General features: G+C 45.9%; 1 protein-coding gene across 3 annotated transcripts in view; it reads left to right on the forward strand.

Moving 5' to 3' along the window:
• The window catches only part of LOC105470663 (ZFP64 zinc finger protein), a 100,952-nt gene extending 85,477 nt beyond the window's left edge, over positions 1-15,475 (forward strand). The window contains exons 8-9 of one of the 3 annotated variants that reach the window (XM_011722840.3): positions 8,986-9,237; positions 12,497-15,472. In XM_011722840.3, coding sequence (XP_011721142.1) covers positions 8,986-9,237; positions 12,497-13,206 — 962 coding nt within the window. In that variant the 3' untranslated portion in view covers positions 13,207-15,472. Of the gene's footprint in view, positions 1-8,985; positions 9,238-12,496 lie in introns of all 3 variants that reach the window. The other 2 variants (XM_011722841.2, XM_024789392.2) reach the window with 2 other exon arrangements.
• The last annotated feature ends 6,523 nt before the right edge of the window (positions 15,476-21,998 follow it).

Here is a 21,998-nt window from a genome sequence, read left to right on the forward strand (position 1 = left end):
TTCGCAATGTTGGCCAGGCTGGTCTCGAACTCCTGACCTCAGGTGATCCACCTGCCTCGGCCTCCTAAAGTGCTGGGCTTACAGGCATGAGCCACCAGGCCCGTCCTCCCTAAAATAGCACCTAGTCCTTTACAAAACACTTTGCCAACCCTTAGTCTATAGTACAAATCCTATACTTGTGTGTTTGAGGGAGGATATTGGTTTGTTCTTTCAGAAACCACTCTCAGTGGCTTAAATGTCATCTGGTTTATTTCTCGAATACAGCTTCAGAGGCACATAGTCCACAGCTGGTCCAGTGGCTCTGCCATCCTGGACACATAGCTTAGCCTCTGGGTCTGAGGCAGGTGCTGTAGTTCTCTGCATCTCTTAGCCAGCGGGCAATGGAAGCAGACCAGGGGGCCCACGGCATGCCTCCCTCGGGCTGTAACTCAGAAGCAGCGGCCCTTGTGACCTAGGGGAACATGAGCGGGACTTAGTCATGGCCACACTGAGCGTCAAGGGGACATGAGGGATGGTTTTAGGAGGGGCAGCACATGCCCAGATGAGCCTCTGGAGCCCCTTCACTGAGAGGACAGAGATTTTTGGACAAAGATGGCGGTCTCTGTCCAGAAAGATGGGCATTGTAATGTTATAATAGAGGGTCACTTTTAATAGAGGCCCTATGTAATATTTAATAGAGGGCATTATAATAGAGGGCCACTTTTGCCTGGGGACGGTGCCTCATGACAAGCGTGTTAGCAAGGAAATGTTTGATCTTCACCTTGAAAGACAGACTACCAGGGTGACGATGTCAGTGAAAGCATGCAGGTTCCGGAACCCTTTGAGGAAAGATGAGGCAGCTCAATTTAAGGAATTTCAGAGTGGGTGACTCTATCCTGAAAATAACTTGAGCGCTTGTTCTCAACTGGGGCTAGGCTACTGCCATTCAATGGGTGGAGGCCAAAAATCTTAAAATTCAGAAGATAACCTTCACAAGAATTAAAGGCCTGGAACGTTCACTGGGCTGGGGTCGACCCCAAGAGATGTACAGGGGCTGGATTAATGTTTTCTTGAGGTACTGCAGAGCATGCTGGGGGTCCAGGACATATAACATAAGGCCTTGTTCTTGAGTGGGGGAAGCAGACGCGCCTCCCTAGTGTAAGCAAACTTAGGCCACTTCTCTGGGCCCAAGGTGACTGCTTTAGTTCTCTGAATGTAACTAATGGAAAGTAGGAGAAGAGGCATGGGGGCCTCACAGTATTCCTCCCTTGGGGCATGACCCAGAAGTCGCATCCTTTGTGACTACTGGGACTCATGTAATGGTGGTTTAAAACCAAAGTATTTCTGCCCCGTGATGTTCCAGGTGTAAGTGATCAGGCTGGTGTGGGACCGGCCTGGTGGTTTCAGGGACCCAGGCTCTTGCGTTGCTTTGTCATCCCAAGGGTGCAACTCTCATTAGCCTGCTCCACAATGGCCTCCTGCCACCTTAAAGGCACATCGCTTGGGCTCGCCTGTTTGGCCAGAACTTAATCACATGGCCACGCCCAGCTGTGGAAATGAAGGCTGGGAAAAGGAAGTTTCTCCTGTGTGGTCGTGTGCCCAGCTGCAAAGAAGGTTCTGTTACCAAGGGAAGAGGGGAAAGGTCAGGGTGTCTCTGACCCAGCTGTAAGTGGGAGGCAGCGATTCTAACACGTGGTTCTTTTGGATTGCCTAAGAACATTAACATATGCAAATAAGTTTTCTGTTTATGACTTTGTACTTGACCTTGTGTGCCTTGGCTTTGGTGCTTCAGTTCAGATTGAAGAGTAGCAGTCAACGCAAACCATCTGTCTTATTTCCTCATTGTGGGCATGCTTTGATGTCGCCATCGTTGTAGGGTTAGAAGCCCTGGGATTTTGGTTGAGATCACTTATGGCATTCAAGTTTATTCCTAGCTTTCTGAGGTTGGTTTTCTGAGGTGTGTGTTTAATTGGGAATAGTCGTTGCATTTCAAATGTATTGCGTTTTCCTTTTTATTTATTTATTTATTTACTTTTTTGAGTCAGGGTCTTGCTCTGTCACCCAGGCTGGAACACAGTAGTGCGATCAGGTTCAGGTGATCCTCATGTCTCTGCTTCTCGAGTAGCTGGGCTACAGGCATGCCCCGTTACGCCCAGCTAATTTTATTTTATTTTATAGTGATGAGGTCTGTGTTGTCAAGGCTGGTCTCAAACCCCTGGCCTCAAGTGATCCTCCTGCCTCAGCCTTCCAAAGTGCTGGGATTACAGACGTGAGCCACCCATCCCCCGAGCCCTGTATCGCTAGCTCCTGTGGCATTTATTTAGCTTCGTAAAGAAGATTGATTTGTTTGTACTTTTTTCCCACTTTGTATTTCTTCATGTGGCATTGGTATCAGATAGCTGTTATAAAGTGAGCTGAAGCAAAATCTTTCCCTATGCTCTGAAACAGTTGACTATGGAAAAGCCTTTCCTTGAAAGTTTGGTAGAACGTGCACACAATCCCCTCTCTGCTCCAATCCTTAGGAACATAGGAGGAGGTATAGATTAGGCTGAGATAGCAATGTCAACCTCAGTGACAACTGAAGACTGCTCCGTATATGCCGTTGTCCCCCACAGTCACCCCAGCTGCATTCCTTGTGGTCTTCTCTCCAGGACCCAGTTGGTAGATCTGCCTCTGTCCAGAACAGCCAGATGAAGGCATTCTTGACCTTTGTTCTGCCGTGCACTGCTGGCAATTTGGATGGACTCTTCTCAAAAATATGTCTTTAAATCTAATAAGATATATCACATTTTAAAAAACCATATTATTATATAATCATCAATGTTAAATGTGCAATTTTCATACTTTAAACCCTTGCTACCCAAACTGGTACAAAGACCAGAAATGTCCACTTCAGCCGGGAGCTTGGTAGATCAAAATGCAGGAACCCAGGCTGCACCGCAGACCTCCTGAATCAGAATCTGCATCTTAATGAGACACTCCCAAGCCCAGGCGGTTAATATACACAGTAGTCCCAGAGACCTGCATTTAATGTCAGGAGCCTAGTGGCTAGCAAGTTAATTACCCTAAGTGCAGAAGTGAGCATAAGTGATAACTTGGAGAACTACAGCGAGTGTAATGTGGTACAACCACATTTCAGGTCCATTGACGAGCGTCTCCAGCACTGTTGTTAGTGTAGTTCATTGCCTACATCCATAATTGGAGGCAATGCTAAACTGGAGCTAGAGGTAGGGAAGATAAAAATGTAATCCCATATCAGATCTTAGACCGTGAAATTTACATGCAGACCCCAGATAAAAATCTCCCGATGGCCGAGCACAGTAGCTCATGCCTGTAATTCCAGCACTTTGGGAGGCCGAGGCAGGTGGATCACCTGAGGTCAGGAGTTCAAGACCAGTCTGGCCAACATGGTGAAACCCATCTCCACTAAAAATACAAATATTAGCCAGGTGTGGTGGCGGCTGCCTGTAATCCCAGCTACTTGGGAGGCTGAGGCAGGAGAATTGCTTGAACCTGGGAGGTGCAGGTTGCAGTGGACCGAGATTGCGCCACGCAACAGAGTGAGACTCCGTCTGTAAAAAAAAATTGTTAAATCTCCTGATTTGGAACACTGCAGGGTATCTTGGGCAAGAGAAACAAGTGTGAGGAACCACACAGTGGCCCTTGACAACAATTCTTGTCACTTTCTGTCATATTTCATTAGCCAGCGTATGTCATGCCCAAACCAGAGGCTGCTGGGACAGCGAAGCATAATTCCACAGAAGTTACAGCACATACTTGCGAACAATAAACAATTCACCTTGGAGAGTAGATCTTTAACATAATTCTTCATTGTCACCGATCTGTTTCATTTTGGGTTGTTTTGTTTTTGAGAGACAGTCTTCCTCTTACCGAGGCTGGAGTACAATGGTGCAGTCTTGGCTCACTGCAGCCTCTGTCTCCCAGGTTCAAGTGATTCTTGTGCCTCAGCCTCCTGAGTAGCTGGGATTACAGCCATGCACCACCATGCCTGGTTAATTTTTGTATTTTTACAGTGGAGATGCTGTTTCACCATGTTGGCCAGGCAGGTCTCGAACTCCTGACCTCAAGGCCGATCTGCCTGCCTCGGCCTCCCAAAGTGTTGGGATTACAGGTGTGAGCCACCACACCCAGCCTGTTTTTGATCTTTTTTTTTTTTTTTGGGACAGAGTCTTGCTCTGTCACCCAGGCTGGAGTGCAGTGGCACGATCTCACTCACTGCAACCTCCGTCTGTCAGGTGGAAGCGATTCTCCTGCCTCAGCCTCCTGAGTAGCTGGGATTACAGGCACGTACCACCACGCCCGGCTAATTTTTGTATTTTTAGTAGAGACGGGGTTTCACCATCTTGGTCAGGCTGGTCTCGAACTCCTGACCTCGTGATCTATCCACTCGGCCTCCCAAAGTGCTGGGATTACAGGTGTGAGCTACCGCGCCCGGCCTTGTTTTCGATCTTTTAATCTAGACTTTGTAATTTTACATCTTCCTGGACCATCACCCATCTTATCCAGTCTTCTAAATTTATTGGGGTAAAGTTCTGCTTAATAGTCACGATTGACTTTGTGTATCCGTAGTCCCCTTCTGCTTTTCCAAAGTCCGTTGGAATGGTTTTCAACTAGGTACAATTTTGCCCCCCAGGGGAACAATGTCTGGAGACATCTTTGGTTGTCACAACTGGGGAAGGAAGTGTTCTACTGGCATCTGGTGGGTGGAGGCCAGGGATGCCGCTAAACATCTTACAACGCAGAGGAAAGCACCAAGCATCAAAGAATTGCCAGTACTGTTGAGATTAAGAACCCTGGTCTGTTGGTATCCTCTCTTTTTGAGCTAAGCCTTCCTTCTTTAGCACCATTTTTACCTTTATTGATCAAGTGCTGTACGTAGCCTCAATTCTGTCTTTTGGTTTCTTGAATTGCATACTGTGCACTTGATTTCAGCATTTTGTTAAAAATGAACTTAAGTCTACAAACTTCTTTAAAGCCATTATAGGCTATAGGCTATAGGCTTTTTTCGTTTTGTGTTTTGTTTTGTTTTGAGACAGAGTTTCACTCTTGTTGCCCAGGCTGGAGTGCAATGGCGCGATCTCGGCTCACCGCAACCTCCACCTCCTGGGTTCAAGCGATTTTCCTGCCTCAGCCTCCAAAGTCGCTGGGATTACAGGCGTGTTGCCACCACGTCCAGCTAATTTTTTTGTATTTTTAGTAGAGACGGGGTTTCTCCATGTTGGCCAGGCTGGTCTCGAACTTCCAAGCTCAGGTGATCTGCCCGCCTCAGCTTCCCAAAGTGCTGGGATTACAGGCGTGAGCCACCGAGCCCAGCCACGGCTATAGGTTTTGAAATAGGAAGCTCTTATCTGTGTCTAGAGTTTGTAATCTAATTTTTAACAAAAACCGTCCTAAAAGACATTCTAAAACTTCCAAGCTGACATTTTTGAAAATGTCATTTGTGAAGCCATGTTATACTCATAAAAGTTTGACTTATATCTACATACTGAACTCTCTCATCCATATGAAGTTTTTAATGAATTTCACCATGATTTCTATTTTGCCTGATGCTAAAATTGATATTCCTACTTTTTTTTTTTTTTTTTGAGACGGAGTCTTGCTCTGTAGCCCGGGCTGGAGTGCAGTGGCCGGATCTCAGCTCACTGCAAGCTCCGCCTCCCGGGTTTACGCCATTCTCCTGCCTCAGCCTCCCGAGTAGCTGGGACTACAGGCGCCCGCCACCTCGCCCGGCTAGTTTTTTGTATTTTTAGTAGAGACGGGGTTTCACGGTGTTAGCCAGGATGGTCTCGATCTCCTGACCTCGTGATCCGCCCGTCTCGGCCTCCCAAAGTGCTGGGATTACAGGCTTGAGCCACCGCGCCCGGCCGATATTCCTACTTTTTAAAAGTATTTTTCTAGAATTTCTTATTCTGTTCCTATCACTTTGATTTACGTATCTTCAGAGCATTTAGTGGCTTTTTTTCTTAATTTAACTTAAATATATTTTTAAACTTTTATTAGAGATGAACTCTTCCTATGTTGCCCAGGCTGGTCTCAACCTTCTGGCCTCAAGCAATCCTCCTGCCTCGGCCTCCCAATGTGCTGGGATTACTGGTGTGAGCCACAACATCTGACCTATAATTTAGATCTTTAAGAGGGAAATGTAATACGTTTTTGTTTATAATATTTAGTTTGACATCTAGTTATCTGATATTTGATGTGATTTTTATTTTATGCTGTTTGGTTTTTTTGTTTCATTGAGACAAGTTCTTGTTCTGCTACCTAGGCTAGAGTGCAGTGGTATGATCAGAGCTCACCTCCTGGGCTCAAGTGATCCTCCCACCTGAATCTCCCAAGTAGCTGGGACTACAAGGGTATACTACCACACCTAGCTAATCCTTTTTTTTTTTTTTTTTTTTTTTTTGGTAGAGATAGGGTCTCACTATGTTGCCCAGGCTGGTCTAGAACTTCTGGACTCAAGTGTTGGGATTACAGATGTGAGCCATTCTGCCCAACCAAGTCTTTTTTTTTTTTTTTTTTTTTTTTTTTTTTTTTTGAGATGGAGTCTCCCTCTGTTACCCAGCCTGGAGTGCAGTGGCGTGATCTCAGCTCACTGCAACCTCCTCCTCCTGGGTTCAAGCCATTCTCCTGCCTCAGCCTCCCTAGTAGCTGGGATTACAGGTGCACACCACCATGCCCAGCTAATTTTTGTATTTTTAGTAGAGACGGTTTCACCATGTTGGCCAGGCTGGTCTCGAACTCCTGACCTCAGGTAATCCCCCACCTCGGCTTCCCAAAGTGCTGGGATTACAGGCGTGAGCCACCGTGCCCAGTCGCCCCAACCGTCTTTTGATGGTTGTTTTTCTCTTGTCTGAAAGCTATACTTTTTCCATTGTACTATTTTCTCATATTACCATCTTACCTTCACCATCACCCTTATCTTTTATTCTGGTGTACACTGTTTAAGTGTGATACCAAGTCATATATCAACTATCTTCTCCTCTCACTGAATGCTAATTCAAGTATAAGAATCTATTAAAACAGTTTCTATAGAAAGTTGAAGAGCCTGTTCCTATCTTGCCAGCATCCACTGTTCTGAGGAGCTTTATGCTGATATGAGCATTTTGCTGGTGGTTTTCTTTCTGGAAGCTTCCAGATCTCACCATTCTTAGGGTTCTGAAATTGGACCACCCTGCTTCTAAATAAGATACATGGCTGTCTTTAGTGTTGGGAAATAATTCTTCTCTGTTCTGTCCTGGACCATCTAGAATGAGTTTTCGTGTCTTAGCTTTTGGCATCTTTCCTCTTGTCCTTTTGGGAGATTCTTTAACTGTATCTTCCATTTCTAAGATTTTTCTTAATAGATGGTTTTTTGTTTTTGTTCTGTTATTTTATAAGAGCGGTTTTAGGTTCACAGCAAAACTGAACCTAAAGACCAGAAGATAGATATTTCACATATGCCCCTTGCTTCTCCATATGCACAGCCTTCCAACATTACATTGAGTCGTGCATCTTTACAATAGATGAACCTGCACTGACACAACATTCACAACATTCTCAACCAAAGACCATAGTTTACAGTAGGGTCCATTTTTTTTTTTTTTTTTTTTTTTTGAGACGGAGTCTGGCTCTGTCACCCAGGCTGGAGTGCAGTGGCGCGATCTCGGCTCACTGCAAGCTCCGCCTCCCGGGTTTACGCCATTCTCCTGCCTCAGCCTCCCGAGTAGCTGGGACTACAGGCGCCCGCCACCACGCCCGGCTAGTTTTTTGTATTTTTTAGTAGAGACGGGGTTTCACCGTGTTAGCCAGGATGGTCTCGATCTCCTGACCTCGTGATCCGCCCGTCTCGGCCTCCCAAAGTGCTGGGATTACAGGCTTGAGCCACCGCGCCCGGCCGGGTCCATTTTTTTTGAGACCGTGTCTTGCTCTGTCACCCAGGCTGGAGTTCAGTGGCATGATCTCCGCTCACAACCTCAACCTCCTGGGCTCAGGTGATCATCCCACCTCTGCCTCCCAAGTAACTGGAACTACAGGGATGCACCACCACACCCAGCTAATATTTTGTATATTTTGTGTAGAGACAGGGTTTTGCCATGTTGCCCAGGCTGGTCTCGAACTCCTGGGCTCAAGCGATCCACCCACCTCAGCCCCCCCAAAGCACTGGAATTACAGGTGTGAGCCACCGCACCTGGCCAAGTTGCACTCTTGCTGCTGTACATTTGTGGGTGTGGACAAATGTATGATGACATATGTCCACCAATAGCTGTCATTCAACACTCTTTTTGCTAGTCAACTTATTAGAACTTTTATTTTGATGTCCATAGTTTTCATTTCGCTAATTTCATTTCTTCCCTTTGCTTTAGTAACTAAGTTCTTGACTTGGGCGTGTCTTTCTGGTTCTGGCTTTCCCCAAGCATTTGTTTATTGGGTAAACTAACTTTTATTTAGATATCAGCCTGGAATGGTTGGGCTTGGAGGTAGTGATGAAACATGGCTGGATGGAAATGTTCTGGGTATGTGATCTTCTGCTATCCCTGGCATCTCTAACTACCAGGCCCTTGGATTCTTTTTCTGACCTCAGCGCCCTTTGACCAACAGCCTAGGGGGAGATGGCGTGCTGCTTGCTGTTTGCAAGAAGTGAGAGGAAGGGGTCCATCTGATCCTTCTCCATGTGGTTCATGAAGCTGTCCAAGATCCCTACAGCTGCCACTTCTTATCCTGAGTACTTCTATAACAACTGCCATTTTTCCCAAGCAGGGTTTGGCCTATAATTTCCTCCATCAATCTGATTTTTTATGTCATCTGTCCCTTAGGATTTCTGAGCTATCAATGAATGATACACATTCTTGTTTCCCAACATGCTGATGTAGACTTCAGTATCTTCCTCTCTCGGTATTTGGACAGGAGGAGGCAGCACACCCATATGCCCAGGCTACCATCTTGGTCAAATCTCTGTAGCCATCTTGACCAAAAAACCCTTAACTTTGACTCCTTATGTGTTTGAAGGAGACAAACCGCACAAGTGTGAGTTTTGTGACAAGTGCTTCAGCCGGAAGGACAACCTGACCATGCACATGCGGTGCCACACCAGTGTGAAGCCACACAAGTGTCACCTGTGTGACTATGCTGCCGTGGACAGCAGTAGCCTCAAGAAGCACCTGCGGATCCACTCTGACGAGCGGCCGTACAAATGCCAGCTCTGCCCCTATGCCAGCCGCAACTCCAGCCAGCTCACCGTCCACCTGCGATCCCACACGGGTGAGTCCCTGACCAGGAAACCTCAGTCCCTTACTTTTTCTCTAATTTCTTAACCTTCATTTACTTAACACAAGCAACTTAAATGACTTGGTGTGGTAGAAGTACAAGAATTTGGAACTTCTATGATAATTGTGAGATTTGTCATTTTTCTGTTGCCAAAACAACAGCTTTTGGTAAAATATGACTGACAGCTGGGTTTTATATCTTGACTACATGGAATCCAGCTGGGGTGGATACCCACTATAACTGCCAAGAAGGTAAGGATTTATCTCCAGTCAGACCTATAAACTAGATGTTTCAGTAAATGTACACACTGATTTCATGGCTTAATTGGGAATGTAGCAAGATCCATTAAGTATAATTAAAAATCACAAACTTTTAACCTTAGGAACTTCCTTCCTTTCTTTATGGGAGCCTACTGAAGTGATAGGACCAACTCATTGTGGCATGGAAAAATGGGGTTTGAGATATTCATAAGGATGTTCATAAGTTGAAAATTTTCAGTGAATTCCTGGAAAATGATGAGCAGACAGGAACATAGTGATGTTTAAAATTGAGTATAGAAAGCTGTGTCCCAGCAGACAAATGGGAGGCAGCCATACAGTTGGGAGCCAATGTTCCAGCCAATATCCAAGTGCCCTGAGGGCTCTGAGCTTGGAACAAGCATGTAGACAGCCAGGGCCACAAAGCTTGGGAGACTAGCCAAGGCCTGGCAAAACTGCCCAGCTAACCCAGTAGCAGGTGAAACCTCTGGCATCCATGTCTAATCATTAAACCAGTCTACCTTCCCAAATATAGTCAACCAAGGATCATAAGTCATTTATAGGAAATGAACGGAATAAAATGAGCCAAGTCAATAACTAATCCTGGAAGTAAGAGTACTTGGTTAATTTTCACATTCTAATTGGTGTCTACCCACTGGCAGAAATGTTGCATCCAAATAGAGACCTATGAAGAGATAATGAGAACAAAGAGGTATGAAATAAAACTAGGATTGCTAGCTATAAAATTAGTTTCCCAGAGATTAGGGGGGGAAATTGAGTGAGTGAACTGAGAATAAGAGTCAGTCCTGAAGTCTGGTTTCTGACCAGGTCTAGGAAGAAAAGAAAATGGAAGTGAGAAGAAAATAGAGTGAAAATAGAAAATCAAATGAGAAATAAAGTCCATAATTCTAAGGGGCCAGAAGAGTAAAAGTGCTCACAAGATTCCAATCAGGATGGAAGGGAGTGGACAGGGGACATCTGTATCTAGAAATATGTCTGGGGTAGTATTGGCTTCTAGGAGACAATGGAACAGTGCCCTCAAGAGTTGGGAAATGATTTTGAACTTAGAATTCTATACCCAGCCAAATTACCTCAAGTATGAGAGCAAAATAGAATGATGTGCAAGGACTCAAGACTTTACTCCCAGCCACCATGCTAGTGGGAGTTACTAGAAGATAAACTCTAGCAAAGGAAGGGAGAAAACATCTGGCATGAGATATTTGATATGTGAATACCTGAATATGGCTAACTGGGATTGCAGCAAAGAGAAATATCAGGCTGATACTTGTATAGAAGGTCAAGAGAAACTAAATCAGAAGCTTTAAAAATCCATTAAAAAAATTCCTTGTGAAAGTTATAAAATTGTGAGAGTGGATGACTTCTGAAATTGAGATGCCTTTTTTCAAGAAATACAATCTAATCAAGAAGCAAGCTAAAATGTGCCCCCAAATGAGCAGCATGTAAGAAAAGCAAACAAAATTATATTGATGGGTTACCCCATCCACTGGCCCGAGTGTGACAGCAGACTTAGAAGGAAGTGATTGTAATCCTGGTGCAGTGTTTGGCTCCGATGAATATCACATTCCTAGTCACCATTTAAATTATTTGTAATTGGCTTCTGAACTTGAAATCTGAAAATGATTAAAGTATGAGAATTCACCAGACAGAATGGAAATTTTTTTTACTTAAAGGTGAAAAGAAAGCTGCTTCTAACAAGTGAGGAGTTAAGTGTGGAGAAGAGGAGTGAATCCTCAAAAAATCTCAAGCTGATGGACTAAGATGTGAGGCTACTACTCAGCTTAAAAGCGCAAAAGTCAGCCGGGCGCAATGGCTCACGCCTGTAATCCCAGAACTTTGGGAGGCTGAGGTGGGCGGATCACGAGGTCAAGAGATCGAGACCATCCTGGCTAACATGGTGAAATCTTGTCTCTACTAAAAATACAAAAAAATTAGCTGGGTGTGCTGGCAGGCGCCTGTAATCCTGGCGCTTTGGGAGGCCGAGGCAGGCAGATCACGAGGTCAGCAGATCGAGACCATCCTGGCTAACATGGTGAAACCCTGCCTCTACTAAAAAAGTACAAAAAGTTATCCGGGTGTGGTGGCGGGCGCCTGTAGTCCCAGCTACTCGGGAGGCTGAGGCAGGAGAATGACATGAACCCGGGAGGTGGAGCTTGCAGTGAGCCAAGATCACACCACTGCACTCCAGCCTGGGCAACAGAGCAAGACTGTCTCAAAAACAAAAAAAAGTGTAAAAGTCACAACCACCAGAATGCAGGGAGAGGTTAGGGAAAGGATGGGTGTATAGGATAAGATGCTTATCTTTGTGTATATTCAACTGATGTTTAAAGCAACAACCTTCAAAACAACTAGAAACCCTTAGCAATGTCTCCAGGGAATGGGACTCTAAATTAGAGAGTAGACCATGGCTCTTTATTATTTGTCCCCTGCTGCCATAATTATGCATTAAGATTATAAATAAAATTCAGCCTGTAGTTATAAAAGTAAGAAGCTTTCACTTGAAATACAAGCTCAATAACTGATGTCATATAGATTAAACACTATAGTAAGCATCTTCACAGGTCTTAGCTTGATTTGAAGCAGTTGTTTGTAATTTAAATCTCACCTCTTCTTGCACATTCAATTCCGGGATGTCAAGTTAAATGGGAGTTTAGATTTGAAACTGAAGGGGTCATCAAGAATATGAACTTGAGTGCCATAGTGCCTGGGTTCCAAATCCCTGCTGTTTGACCTAAGTGAAGTAACTTGATCTCCGTAGCCTCAGTTGCCCCATCTGTAAAGTGGGAGTAACAGTACCCACTCATAGGATTGTAGTGAAGATTGCATTAATATGCACAACAAGTGTTGTCCTTAGGAGGTTGTGGGTAGAGTTCACAAAACTCGGCCATCTCACTGCGGCCAAGTGTGCTGAGGCAGGTTGGGGTGGGAGGGTCTGTTTTGCCTGCCTATTCTAATGGAAACACACCTTCCATTGCTAGGGGATACCCCCTTCCAGTGCTGGCTCTGTAGCGCCAAGTTCAAAATCAGCTCGGACTTGAAAAGGCACATGATCGTGCACTCGGGGGAGAAGCCTTTCAAGTGCGAGTTCTGCGACGTCCGCTGCACCATGAAGGCGAATCTCAAATCGCACATCCGCATCAAGCACACCTTCAAGTGTCTGCACTGTGCCTTCCAGGGCCGGGACCGCGCTGACCTCCTGGAGCACAGCCGGCTGCACCAGGCCGACCACCCGGAGAAGTGCCCAGAGTGCAGCTACTCCTGCTCCAGCGCGGCCGCGCTGCGCGTGCACAGCAGAGTCCACTGTAAGGACCGTCCCTTCAAGTGTGACTTCTGCAGCTTCGACACGAAGCGGCCCAGCAGCCTGGCCAAGCACATCGACAAGGTGCACAGGGACGAGGCCAAGACGGAGAACTGGGCCCCTCTGGGCAAGGAAGGGCTCAGAGAGAGCAGCTCTCAACATGTGGCCAAGATCGTGACGCAGAGGGCCTTCCGCTGTGAGACCTGCGGCGCCTCCTTCGTCAGGGATGACTCGCTGAGATGCCACAAGAAGCAGCACAGTGACCAGAGCGAGAACAAGAACTCAGACTTGGTCACCTTCCCACCGGAAAGCGGTGCGTCGGGGCAGCTCAGCACCCTGGTCTCCGTGGGGCAGCTGGAGGCTCCCCTAGAGCCCAGCCAAGACCTCTAGCTCAGCCGAAGGGGGTCGTCAGCTGTCGGAACTTCTGAGCGGTGCTGTTGCCCAGCCCTCCAAAGGTGTGAAGCCAGTGAGACAGGTTTTGGGCACCCCTTGCGGGGCTGGCCGCTCCAACTTCACAGGCCTCCAGACGCGATGGCTGGGGCGACAGTGATGAAAGCAAAACAGTGCTGTGGAGACACTTCTCGCATTTGTCTCTTCCCTCCAAGGATTATCTGAGCAAGTCGACTTGGTCATTCAAAGGAGGGGTCCGCCGAGCCCTGCTCTATCCCATGGGGATAGCTTTTACGTAATGAATTCCAATTTTAAAACTGATCCATCTCTGATGGAATTATTACACTAGTTAGACGATATAGAAAACTAAAACTAATCTCTATAGTGGGAAGGGTTAAGGTGAGGAAGGTGTACATGAAGGGTCTGGGGTTGCTGGAAAACGTCTGTTTCATAACCTGGGTGATCGTTCTAAGTGTTTGCCTTACGTTTGTGTGGTTTCTTTTACCTGTTGTCTTACAATAAAAAAGGCAGACTCATGGTAGCATGATGTAAGGAATACTCAATTTTGCAGTCCTCCACAGACAGTTATGGTAGGAGGTTCTCCATCCCCAGCCCCCACCCCATTCAGTAACTTAATTATAAATGCACCTTGGATTTCTCAATGAGTTCCTACTCTAGTAAAACGAAATGCAGTTTGATCTGGAGGTGGCGCCAAAGATCAAGCTAACTAGCCCAGCCTGTGCTTGTCTGTTGTGGAATTCAAAATTCTGTTTACTTCTATTTGGAGAGAGAAGTCCAGGGGCCCAGTGGGCCCTGAGCTTGGTGCTGGGATATGTGATACGTGGGACAGCCTCACACCAGCATCTGTTTCATCACCGAAAGCATTTAGTGTTTGCTGAACTGACAAACTACTGAAAATCCAACCTCTTCTCATAGATGGATCCTTAGGAGGTTATGAAATCTCAGTGGATATAATACTTACCCAAAGTTGCTTGGTTTCTACTTTTGGCATCTTTCCTCCAAATACTCTTTTTTAATATAAATTCTTGTGTGCCCTCATCAAGTTGAATATCTCTGGAATTGAAACAGATTAAGTGGATCCATTGTTCTTGGTAAACTAGGAAAAAAGGATGTAAAATTTTATAGATTGTATGGAAGGGACTATTTCACTCGTGAAATAGAGGTACCTAGTTTGTTAACAGTGGTAGTTTAGGTAAATCTGATTCCGTTGAAGTTTTCCAGCAGGGTGATGGTATACTACTGCTGAATCTCTATTGTAAGAAGAAAAGAGACCCAGGATAGAATTAGTCTCTTTGGAGATAATGGTTTTGATCAGAAAAGTGATTACTGAATGCTGGCGCGATTGTACAGTTGCTATTGTTACCTTTCTGCTGTTTGTCGTTGAGTCTGATCTGCATTTCTGTTCTAGAAGGTTGTTGACATTTCAAGTGGGAACCCATAGATTGAAACCACATAAACGTTCCTTGTACTTCTTGTTGTAGCTCTTTAGATAAAGAGGAAAGATATCAGCCTTTTTAGAAGGCTTTTTTGTTGTTGTTATTAACGGCTGTATGGACTTTAAGGGTTTTATATCTAAGCTGGTATCACCCAGCAAACTTGGATTCCCAGTAAAGCAGAGGTGAGTAAAAAGCTATGAACCTAGTATTAAATACTTCAGGCAGTGAGGGGGCCATAAAGTTTTTTGCAACTACTCAGCTCTGTGGTTTTAGTGCAAAAGCAACCATAGATTGCAAGAAAAAACAAATGTCTGTGTTCCAATAAAACTTTACAAAAACAGGTGGCAGGCTCAATGTGGCCCATGGCCCTAGAATATAGCAAACTCTCCTGCAGAGGACTTTGCTCTGAACTGGCAAGTGTGACTTGTAAAACACGTTAAAAGATACCAAATTTTCTGGCAGAGACACAAATGGATTTGCACAAAGCTGAGAGTGTAGTTCAAGAGAATAAGGCTGAATGAGTATTATAAAAAACTTGGGGAAACTGAAAAGAATTTTTGAGACTGGTAAGAATTCCAACATTCAGAAAAGTAGGCTCAGAGGGAAGTCTAGGACCAGGAAACTTCTAGGAGTGTAGGGGTGGTCTTATCTTACCGTTTCTAGGAAATTAGAAGGGGGCAGTGAGTGGAGTTAAATCATTCAGAAGTGGGGGCTGAACTGGCTAAACCTGCTAGAATGAGACTTAACATGTACAGGTAATGACCAAATAAAACAGCCTTAATAGAAAGAAGCAGCTAACATGGCACAGACCAGAATGGCAATTCCTTTTTTTTTTTTTTTTTTTTTTGAGACGGAGTCTCACGCTGTTGCCCAGGCTGGAGTGCAGTGGCGCGATCTCGGCTCACTGCAAGCTCTGCCTCCCGGGTTCCCACCATTCTCCTGCCTCAGCCTCCTGAGTAGCTGGGACTACAGGCGCCCGCCACCGCGCCCGGCTAATTTTTTGTATTTTTAGTAGAGACGGGGTTTCACTGTGGTCTCGATCTCCTGACCTTGTGATCCGCCCGCCTCGGCCTCCCAAAGTGCTGGGATTACAGGCTTCAGAATGGCAATTCTTATACCAGCCTCCATTTGCAGAGCCCTTTGGATCTGGAAGAGGAAACAGAGTGTTTGCAGTTTGACTTCACCTGAGCCCCGGGGATCCACAAACTTTTCCAGTTAAGGGCCAGATAGTAAATGGTTTTTTTTGTTTTTTTTTTTTTGTTTTTTTTTAGACGGAGTCTCGCTCTGTGGCCCAGGCTGAAGTGCAGTGACCGGATCTCGGCTCACTGCAAGCTCCGCCTCCTGGGTTTATGCCATTCTCCTGCCTCAGCCTCCTGAGTAGCTGGGACTACAGGTGCCCGCCACCTCGCCCAGCTAGTTTTGTTTTTTTTTTGTATTTTTTAGTAGAGACCGGGTTTCACCATGTTAGCCAGGATGGTCTCGATCTCTTGACCTCGTGATCTGCCCGTCTCGGCCTCCCAAAGTACTGGGATTACAGGCTTGAGCCACCGCGCCCGGCCATAGTAAATGTTTTGAGCTTTGCTGGTCCTACTTGTCATCAGCTCTGTTGCCCCTCCTGTTATAGCACAGAGGCTCCAACTCAGCCACTGTAATGCAGCTACAGAGAATAGGGAAGGAAATAGGTTTGGCTCTGGGCCAATAAAACTTTATTTATAAAAAGGACATGATTTGGAAGGCCAGTCTGTTAACCCCTGAGTACAAGCAACAGGATGATTGGCCTTGGATAAAAGGCAAGGGAGAAATGTTAACATGAAATTGTGCCAGCATCAGTAATGAGTGTCTATGGTCCCAGCTACTTGAGAGACTGAGCTGGGAAGAAGTATTTGAGCCCAAGGGTTCAAGTCCAGCCTGGGTAGCAATACGACTCCATCTTTAAAAAAATTTCATGGGGCCACTTTAAGGAAGGTGTTGCTTCATGCCACAGACAGATGAGTTTCCCGTCAGGTATTGGGGAAAACTGGATCCTTTTGATTTTTACTCAGATCAGCTTGTAAAATCCCCATTGAAAAGCAGAAATCAAGGCGATCTCCTGCCACTCTGCTTAAGGTTTCTTGCTGCCTTCTAGACACTACAGAGCACAAATAGCTTATTTGTCTCCCTGTATTTAACCTCTTCTAAGAAAGCAGATGAGCCTCAATTCAGGTTGCCATCATGACTTAGCCAGGCACTGCAGTAAGAACTTTAACTGTCTGCAGGTGTTTTTCTGTAGGGTGAGGCACTCGCCTGGGACATGAGACTTAAGGGAGTGCTGAGAACTCAGTCGCCAAAAAATATCTTAATGCCGATTGGCAAATGGTGGCCTCACAGGTCGTCTGCTTTGTTTTCGTAGTTTTGTGGAAAGTTGGCCTGGGATTAGGGCAAGTCAGGGCTGTGCAAGCAGAGTTGGATCCCGTGATTAGAGTTCTGACATCCTGTTCATTGTAGGTTTCTTTTGCATTCATTTTGGTTTTTTAAAAAGTTGCATTATGGGCCGGGCGCGGTGGCTCAAGCCTGTAATCCCAGCACTTTGGGAGGCCGAGGCGGGCGGATCACAAGGTCAGGAGATCGAGACCACAGTGAAACCCCGTCTCTACTAAAAATACAAAAAATTAGCCGGGCGCGGTGGCGGGCGCCTGTAGTCCTAGCTACTCAGGAGGCTGAGGCAGGAGAATGGCGGGAACCCGGGAGGCGGAGCTTGCAGTGAGCCGAGATCGCGCCACTGCACTCCAGCCTGGGCAACAGCGTGAGACTCCGTCTCAAAAAAAAAAAAAAAAAAAAAAAAAAAAAAAAAAAAAAGTTGCATTATGGTATTTATCAGTTGAGATCTGGGATACCACCTTAAATGTGTGCCTGAGGCCATGGCCTCTCCCACCCCACCAAGCCCCTGTCCCTCGTTTAAATGCAGAAACTGAAGGATAAGGGGAAGAAACTTCCTAAAACATAACAATTTGACTCAGTAATAAATTGGGTTAGGGTTGTGACTTCCTAGAAGTCTCTTTTTTTTCCTTGAGATGGAGTTTCACGCTTGTCACCCAGGCTGGAGTCCAATGGTGCGATCTCGGCTTACTGCAACCTCCGCCTCCTGGGTTCAAGCGATTCTCCTACCTCAGCCTCCTGAGTAGCTGGAATTACATATGCCTGCCACCATGACCTGCTAATTTTTTGTATTTTTAGTAGAGACGAGGTTTCACTATGTTGGCCAGGCTGGTCTCGAACTCCTGACGTCGTGATCCACCTGCCTCGGCCTCCCAAAGTGCTGGGATTATAGGCATGAGCCACCGCGCCTGGCCAAAAGCTGCCTCTTTTAAATATTTAACTGGACAAAGACTGTGTATATTCAGTGTCTATAATGTGTTGATTGGAAATACCTAAGCATTGTGTAATGACTACCACAGATCAACACAGCCACCACAACCCATGCTGTGCCTTACAACCCAAAATTTGTTCATGTCATGACAAAGATTGTGCCCTTTGATCAACATCTCCCCATTTCCCCCAACTCCTGGCAACCATCCTTCTACTCTGAGAAGCCACCTTTTTTTTTTTAGTTATAAGCTAATGCAGTTGAAGATGGGGAATCCCTGCCTCGTTCAGCTAGAGGGATGTCACGTGAGTCTGTTTGCTCTTCTGTAAAATGGGTCGTGCCTGGCATTTGGCCTAATGATACAATCTACTGACTTAAGAGAAGTTGGCTCCCTCTGTCTCCCCCACTGCCTGAGCCCTGCTTGCTTTTTTTCTTTTGTAGGGGGAGGAGGAATAACCAAGATCTAGGTACTGTGGCCTTATGATCAGCAGGGATCATGACTTGTATCTTCCCATGCCCCCCACCACACACATCTTTAACACATAGTCCCAGATGACACCTTAAGCTCCAACCAGGACAGCAGGTCGTGTCCTTAACACTGCTGGAAAGTCACACATAAGCTGCTGCTTGCCTCCCCACCTAGTCACACACCATAGCTCTACAAGGGACGTGGGGAAGCAGGTTCCTCTGGAGTGGGCTGTGCCGGTTAAAACCTGGAAGGGGAGATGCTGAGCCCATGAGCATCCTCTGCTCTCTGCACGGTAAGGCAGGCTCATGGGGTTGGAGGTATTAAGCACGTGATATGGGTCCTAAAGACCCTGAGGTGTTCCGTTCGCAAGCAGTTGTCTTATCGGGGCTTTATGGGGACAGTTTTGCCTGCTGCTTGTGGATGTTGGGCCATGACAGTCTTCCAAGGCATCCTAAGGCTCTACTCCAGTAGCACTCAACCGCGCCTGCCTGCTGCGATCCCCTGGGAGCCTCTTTGGTGTTTGAAATCTCTCGGGGGGAGCTACGAGGGCATCTCTACTTTCTGAAGTTCTGCAGGTGATTGTAGTGTGGAACCAGGGTGGGGAAGAGTCGCACGAGTTGGAGATGGACCGTGTTCACGGGCTGTGCTGTCACAAAGGGCCCCATAGTCAGGAGGCCCCCTGTGCGGTTGCATGCTCTGTCACCAACTGGAAATTGCTTAATTTTTTGAATAACAATTTTGAAAATGTTTTGCATGGAGCTTTGCAAATAACATAGCCAGTTTTCTGAAGACAAGGGCATACCTAAGCCTGTCTGCATCACTAATAAGCTGTGGGAAGGCCCTTTGACCATTGAAATCAAGACTCCTGGATAGGGGTGACCATCCAGGTCTCTGGATGGGAGGAACAAGCCCTGGCGCCCACTAACATTCACTAGTGTCCGCTTCATGATTTTGATGGGACCTCGCAATGGAAAGTATTTGCCTTCATCTTTGCGAGGCAAATTGATCTTCAGAGACATTAACTCACTCAGCGTCATGCAGCTGGTACAGGGGAGTCTAACCTGCTCTGCTGGACCCGGGCACCTGTAGTCTTTCTCCACTAGCTTCTTTTTTTTTTTTTTTTTTGAGGCAGAGTCTTGCTCTGTCACCCAGGCTGGAGTGCAGTGATACTCACTGCGGCCTCTGCCTCCCAGGTTCAAGCAATTATCCCACCTCAGCCTCCCAAGTAGCTGGGATTACAGGCACATGTCACCACGCCTGGCTAATTTTTGTATTTTCAGTAGAGACGGTTTCACCATGTTGCCCAGGCTGGTCTTGAACTCCTGACCTCAAGTGATCCGCCCGCTTCGGCCTCCCAAAGTGCTGGGATTAGAGGTGTGAGCCACCATGCCCAGCCTTCCACTAGCTTCCTTAACCTCTCACCTTAGTCTAGGGCGTCTCCCACTGGCAGAGGTGGGCAGCTCAGGAACAGAATCATGAGTTCTAAGTGTTGAGATAGAACAAAGTCTTTTGCAAGAATGATGAGGTCTATAGTAGGATGGGAAAAGATTTCAAACGTGAGTATCATTAGGTTGGAAAAATGTCCCTGGGCTGCCTGTGTGCTGGGGAAAGTGTTGCGGGAATGACCAACGTTGCATTCCCCCAACATAGGCAGGTTACAAAATTATAAATTTTGCTCAAATGCTGATCTCTGGTAACCAAACATGGATTATTTATGTGAGTTTCACTGGCCACTTGAGCTTGAGAAGCTACTCTTAGGAGACACTCACGATTGCATCTCGTTTACTCCCCACAGGCTGCTTCAGATGCTTTTTTTTTTTTTTGTAGAGATGGGATCTTGCTTTGTTGCCCAGGCTGGTCTCAACTCCTAGCCTCAAGCTCTCCTCCCCACTTGGCCTCCCAAAGTGCTTTTTACAGCTGTGAGCCACTGCACCTGGCCCAATTTTATTTCAATAGAGATGCAAGTGAAGGCATGAGAGACAGAAGCCTGTCTGAGGTCAAGCAGCTTGTCAGGATTAGAACCCATGTCTTGGGTCTCTGAGGTGGATCCCCTTTCAATACCCCATGCCCCTTGCTTAGGAGACCTGCTTTAAGACACAATTCATTCTGAGTCATGGACCCCTTTGGCAATTCGATGAAATCCGTGAATCTGCTCAGCGAGGTTTAAAAGAATAAAATGCATAGGTTTGCAAAAGGAACCATTGCCATTAAAATAGTTATCAAAATATTTTTTAAATTGTTAGGTGTGTTTTTATTAACATTAAACACAAGCTCTGGCAGCAGATCTAGTAACTACTTTTATTTTGAACTAGCAATCTACAATGGCCATGATGTTATATGAAAATATCCAATTTGTTTTGTTGACTAAAGCACAGGTTGGCTAATGCTACTGTGATTTGGTGCCTACATCCAAAATTGGCAGAAATACTGGATTTCATTCAGAGGCTAGTGAAACTAAAGATTCATTTTCTGGCCAGGTGCAGTGGCTCATGCCTGTAATCAAAGTACTTTGGGAGGCCAAGGTGGGCAGATGACTGAAGGCCAGGAGTTTGAGACCAGCCTAGGCAACAGAGTAAGACCCTGCCTCTACACAAAATTTTTAAAAATAAAAGATTTTCACACACAAGTTCCTGGACTTGCAAAATTCCGTACACTGTCCCCCTGACCTCACGTTAGATCTCTGATGTTAAGGCTGGGCACAGTGACTCACACCTATAACCCCAGTACTTTGGGAGGCCAAGGAGGACAGATCATTTGAGGCCAGGAGTTCGAGACCAGCCTGGCCAACATGGTGAAACCCTGTCTCTCCTAAAAATACAAAAATTAGCCAGGTGTAATGGCATGTGCCTATAATCCCTGCTACTCAGGAGGCTGAGGCATGAGAATTGCTTGAACCAAGGAGGTGGAGGTTGCAGTGAGCTGAGATCACACCACTGCACTCCAGCCTAGATGACAGAGCAAGGCTCTGTCTCAAAAAAAAAAAAGTCTGATGTTAAAGGAGTTTCTGGGATCCAGTTTTCTTGGTAAAATTTTGACTTGCAATTGCTTCCATCTTAACCAGAACAAGTAGAACCAGCATTTGAATACTTATTCCCCCCACGTAAACAAAACAAAACCCTTTGGGCCAGGTACAGTGCCTCATGCCTGTAATCCCAGCACTTTGGGAAGCCGAGGTGAGAGGATCCCTTGAGCTCAGGAGTTCGAGACCAGCCTGGGCAACATGGTGGGACCTCATCTCTATAAAAAATAAAAACCCTTGCATTTGGGAAGGATTCTCCAAACAGGGCTCTTTGTAATACCTCTCTATTAGTCTTTTTCCCATAAACTGCTCTTAAGATGGTTCAATCTCCATGTGTTAGTTTGAGGGACTTAGGCATACAGAAAACAAATGTACATTTGTCAGTCCCAAAATTCTAAAGGCATTGCACTAGTGCTGTTTCTCACGCTGTGCGATATATATTTCTTGAAAGGTCACAAAAGAATGATTTCATCCTAATGCCAAGGGCAGGATTTTTATCCCATA

Source organism: Macaca nemestrina, chromosome 15 (genome assembly GCF_043159975.1).
Source record: "Macaca nemestrina isolate mMacNem1 chromosome 15, mMacNem.hap1, whole genome shotgun sequence".
In the NCBI taxonomy this organism is placed as follows: domain Eukaryota; kingdom Metazoa; phylum Chordata; class Mammalia; order Primates; family Cercopithecidae; genus Macaca; species Macaca nemestrina.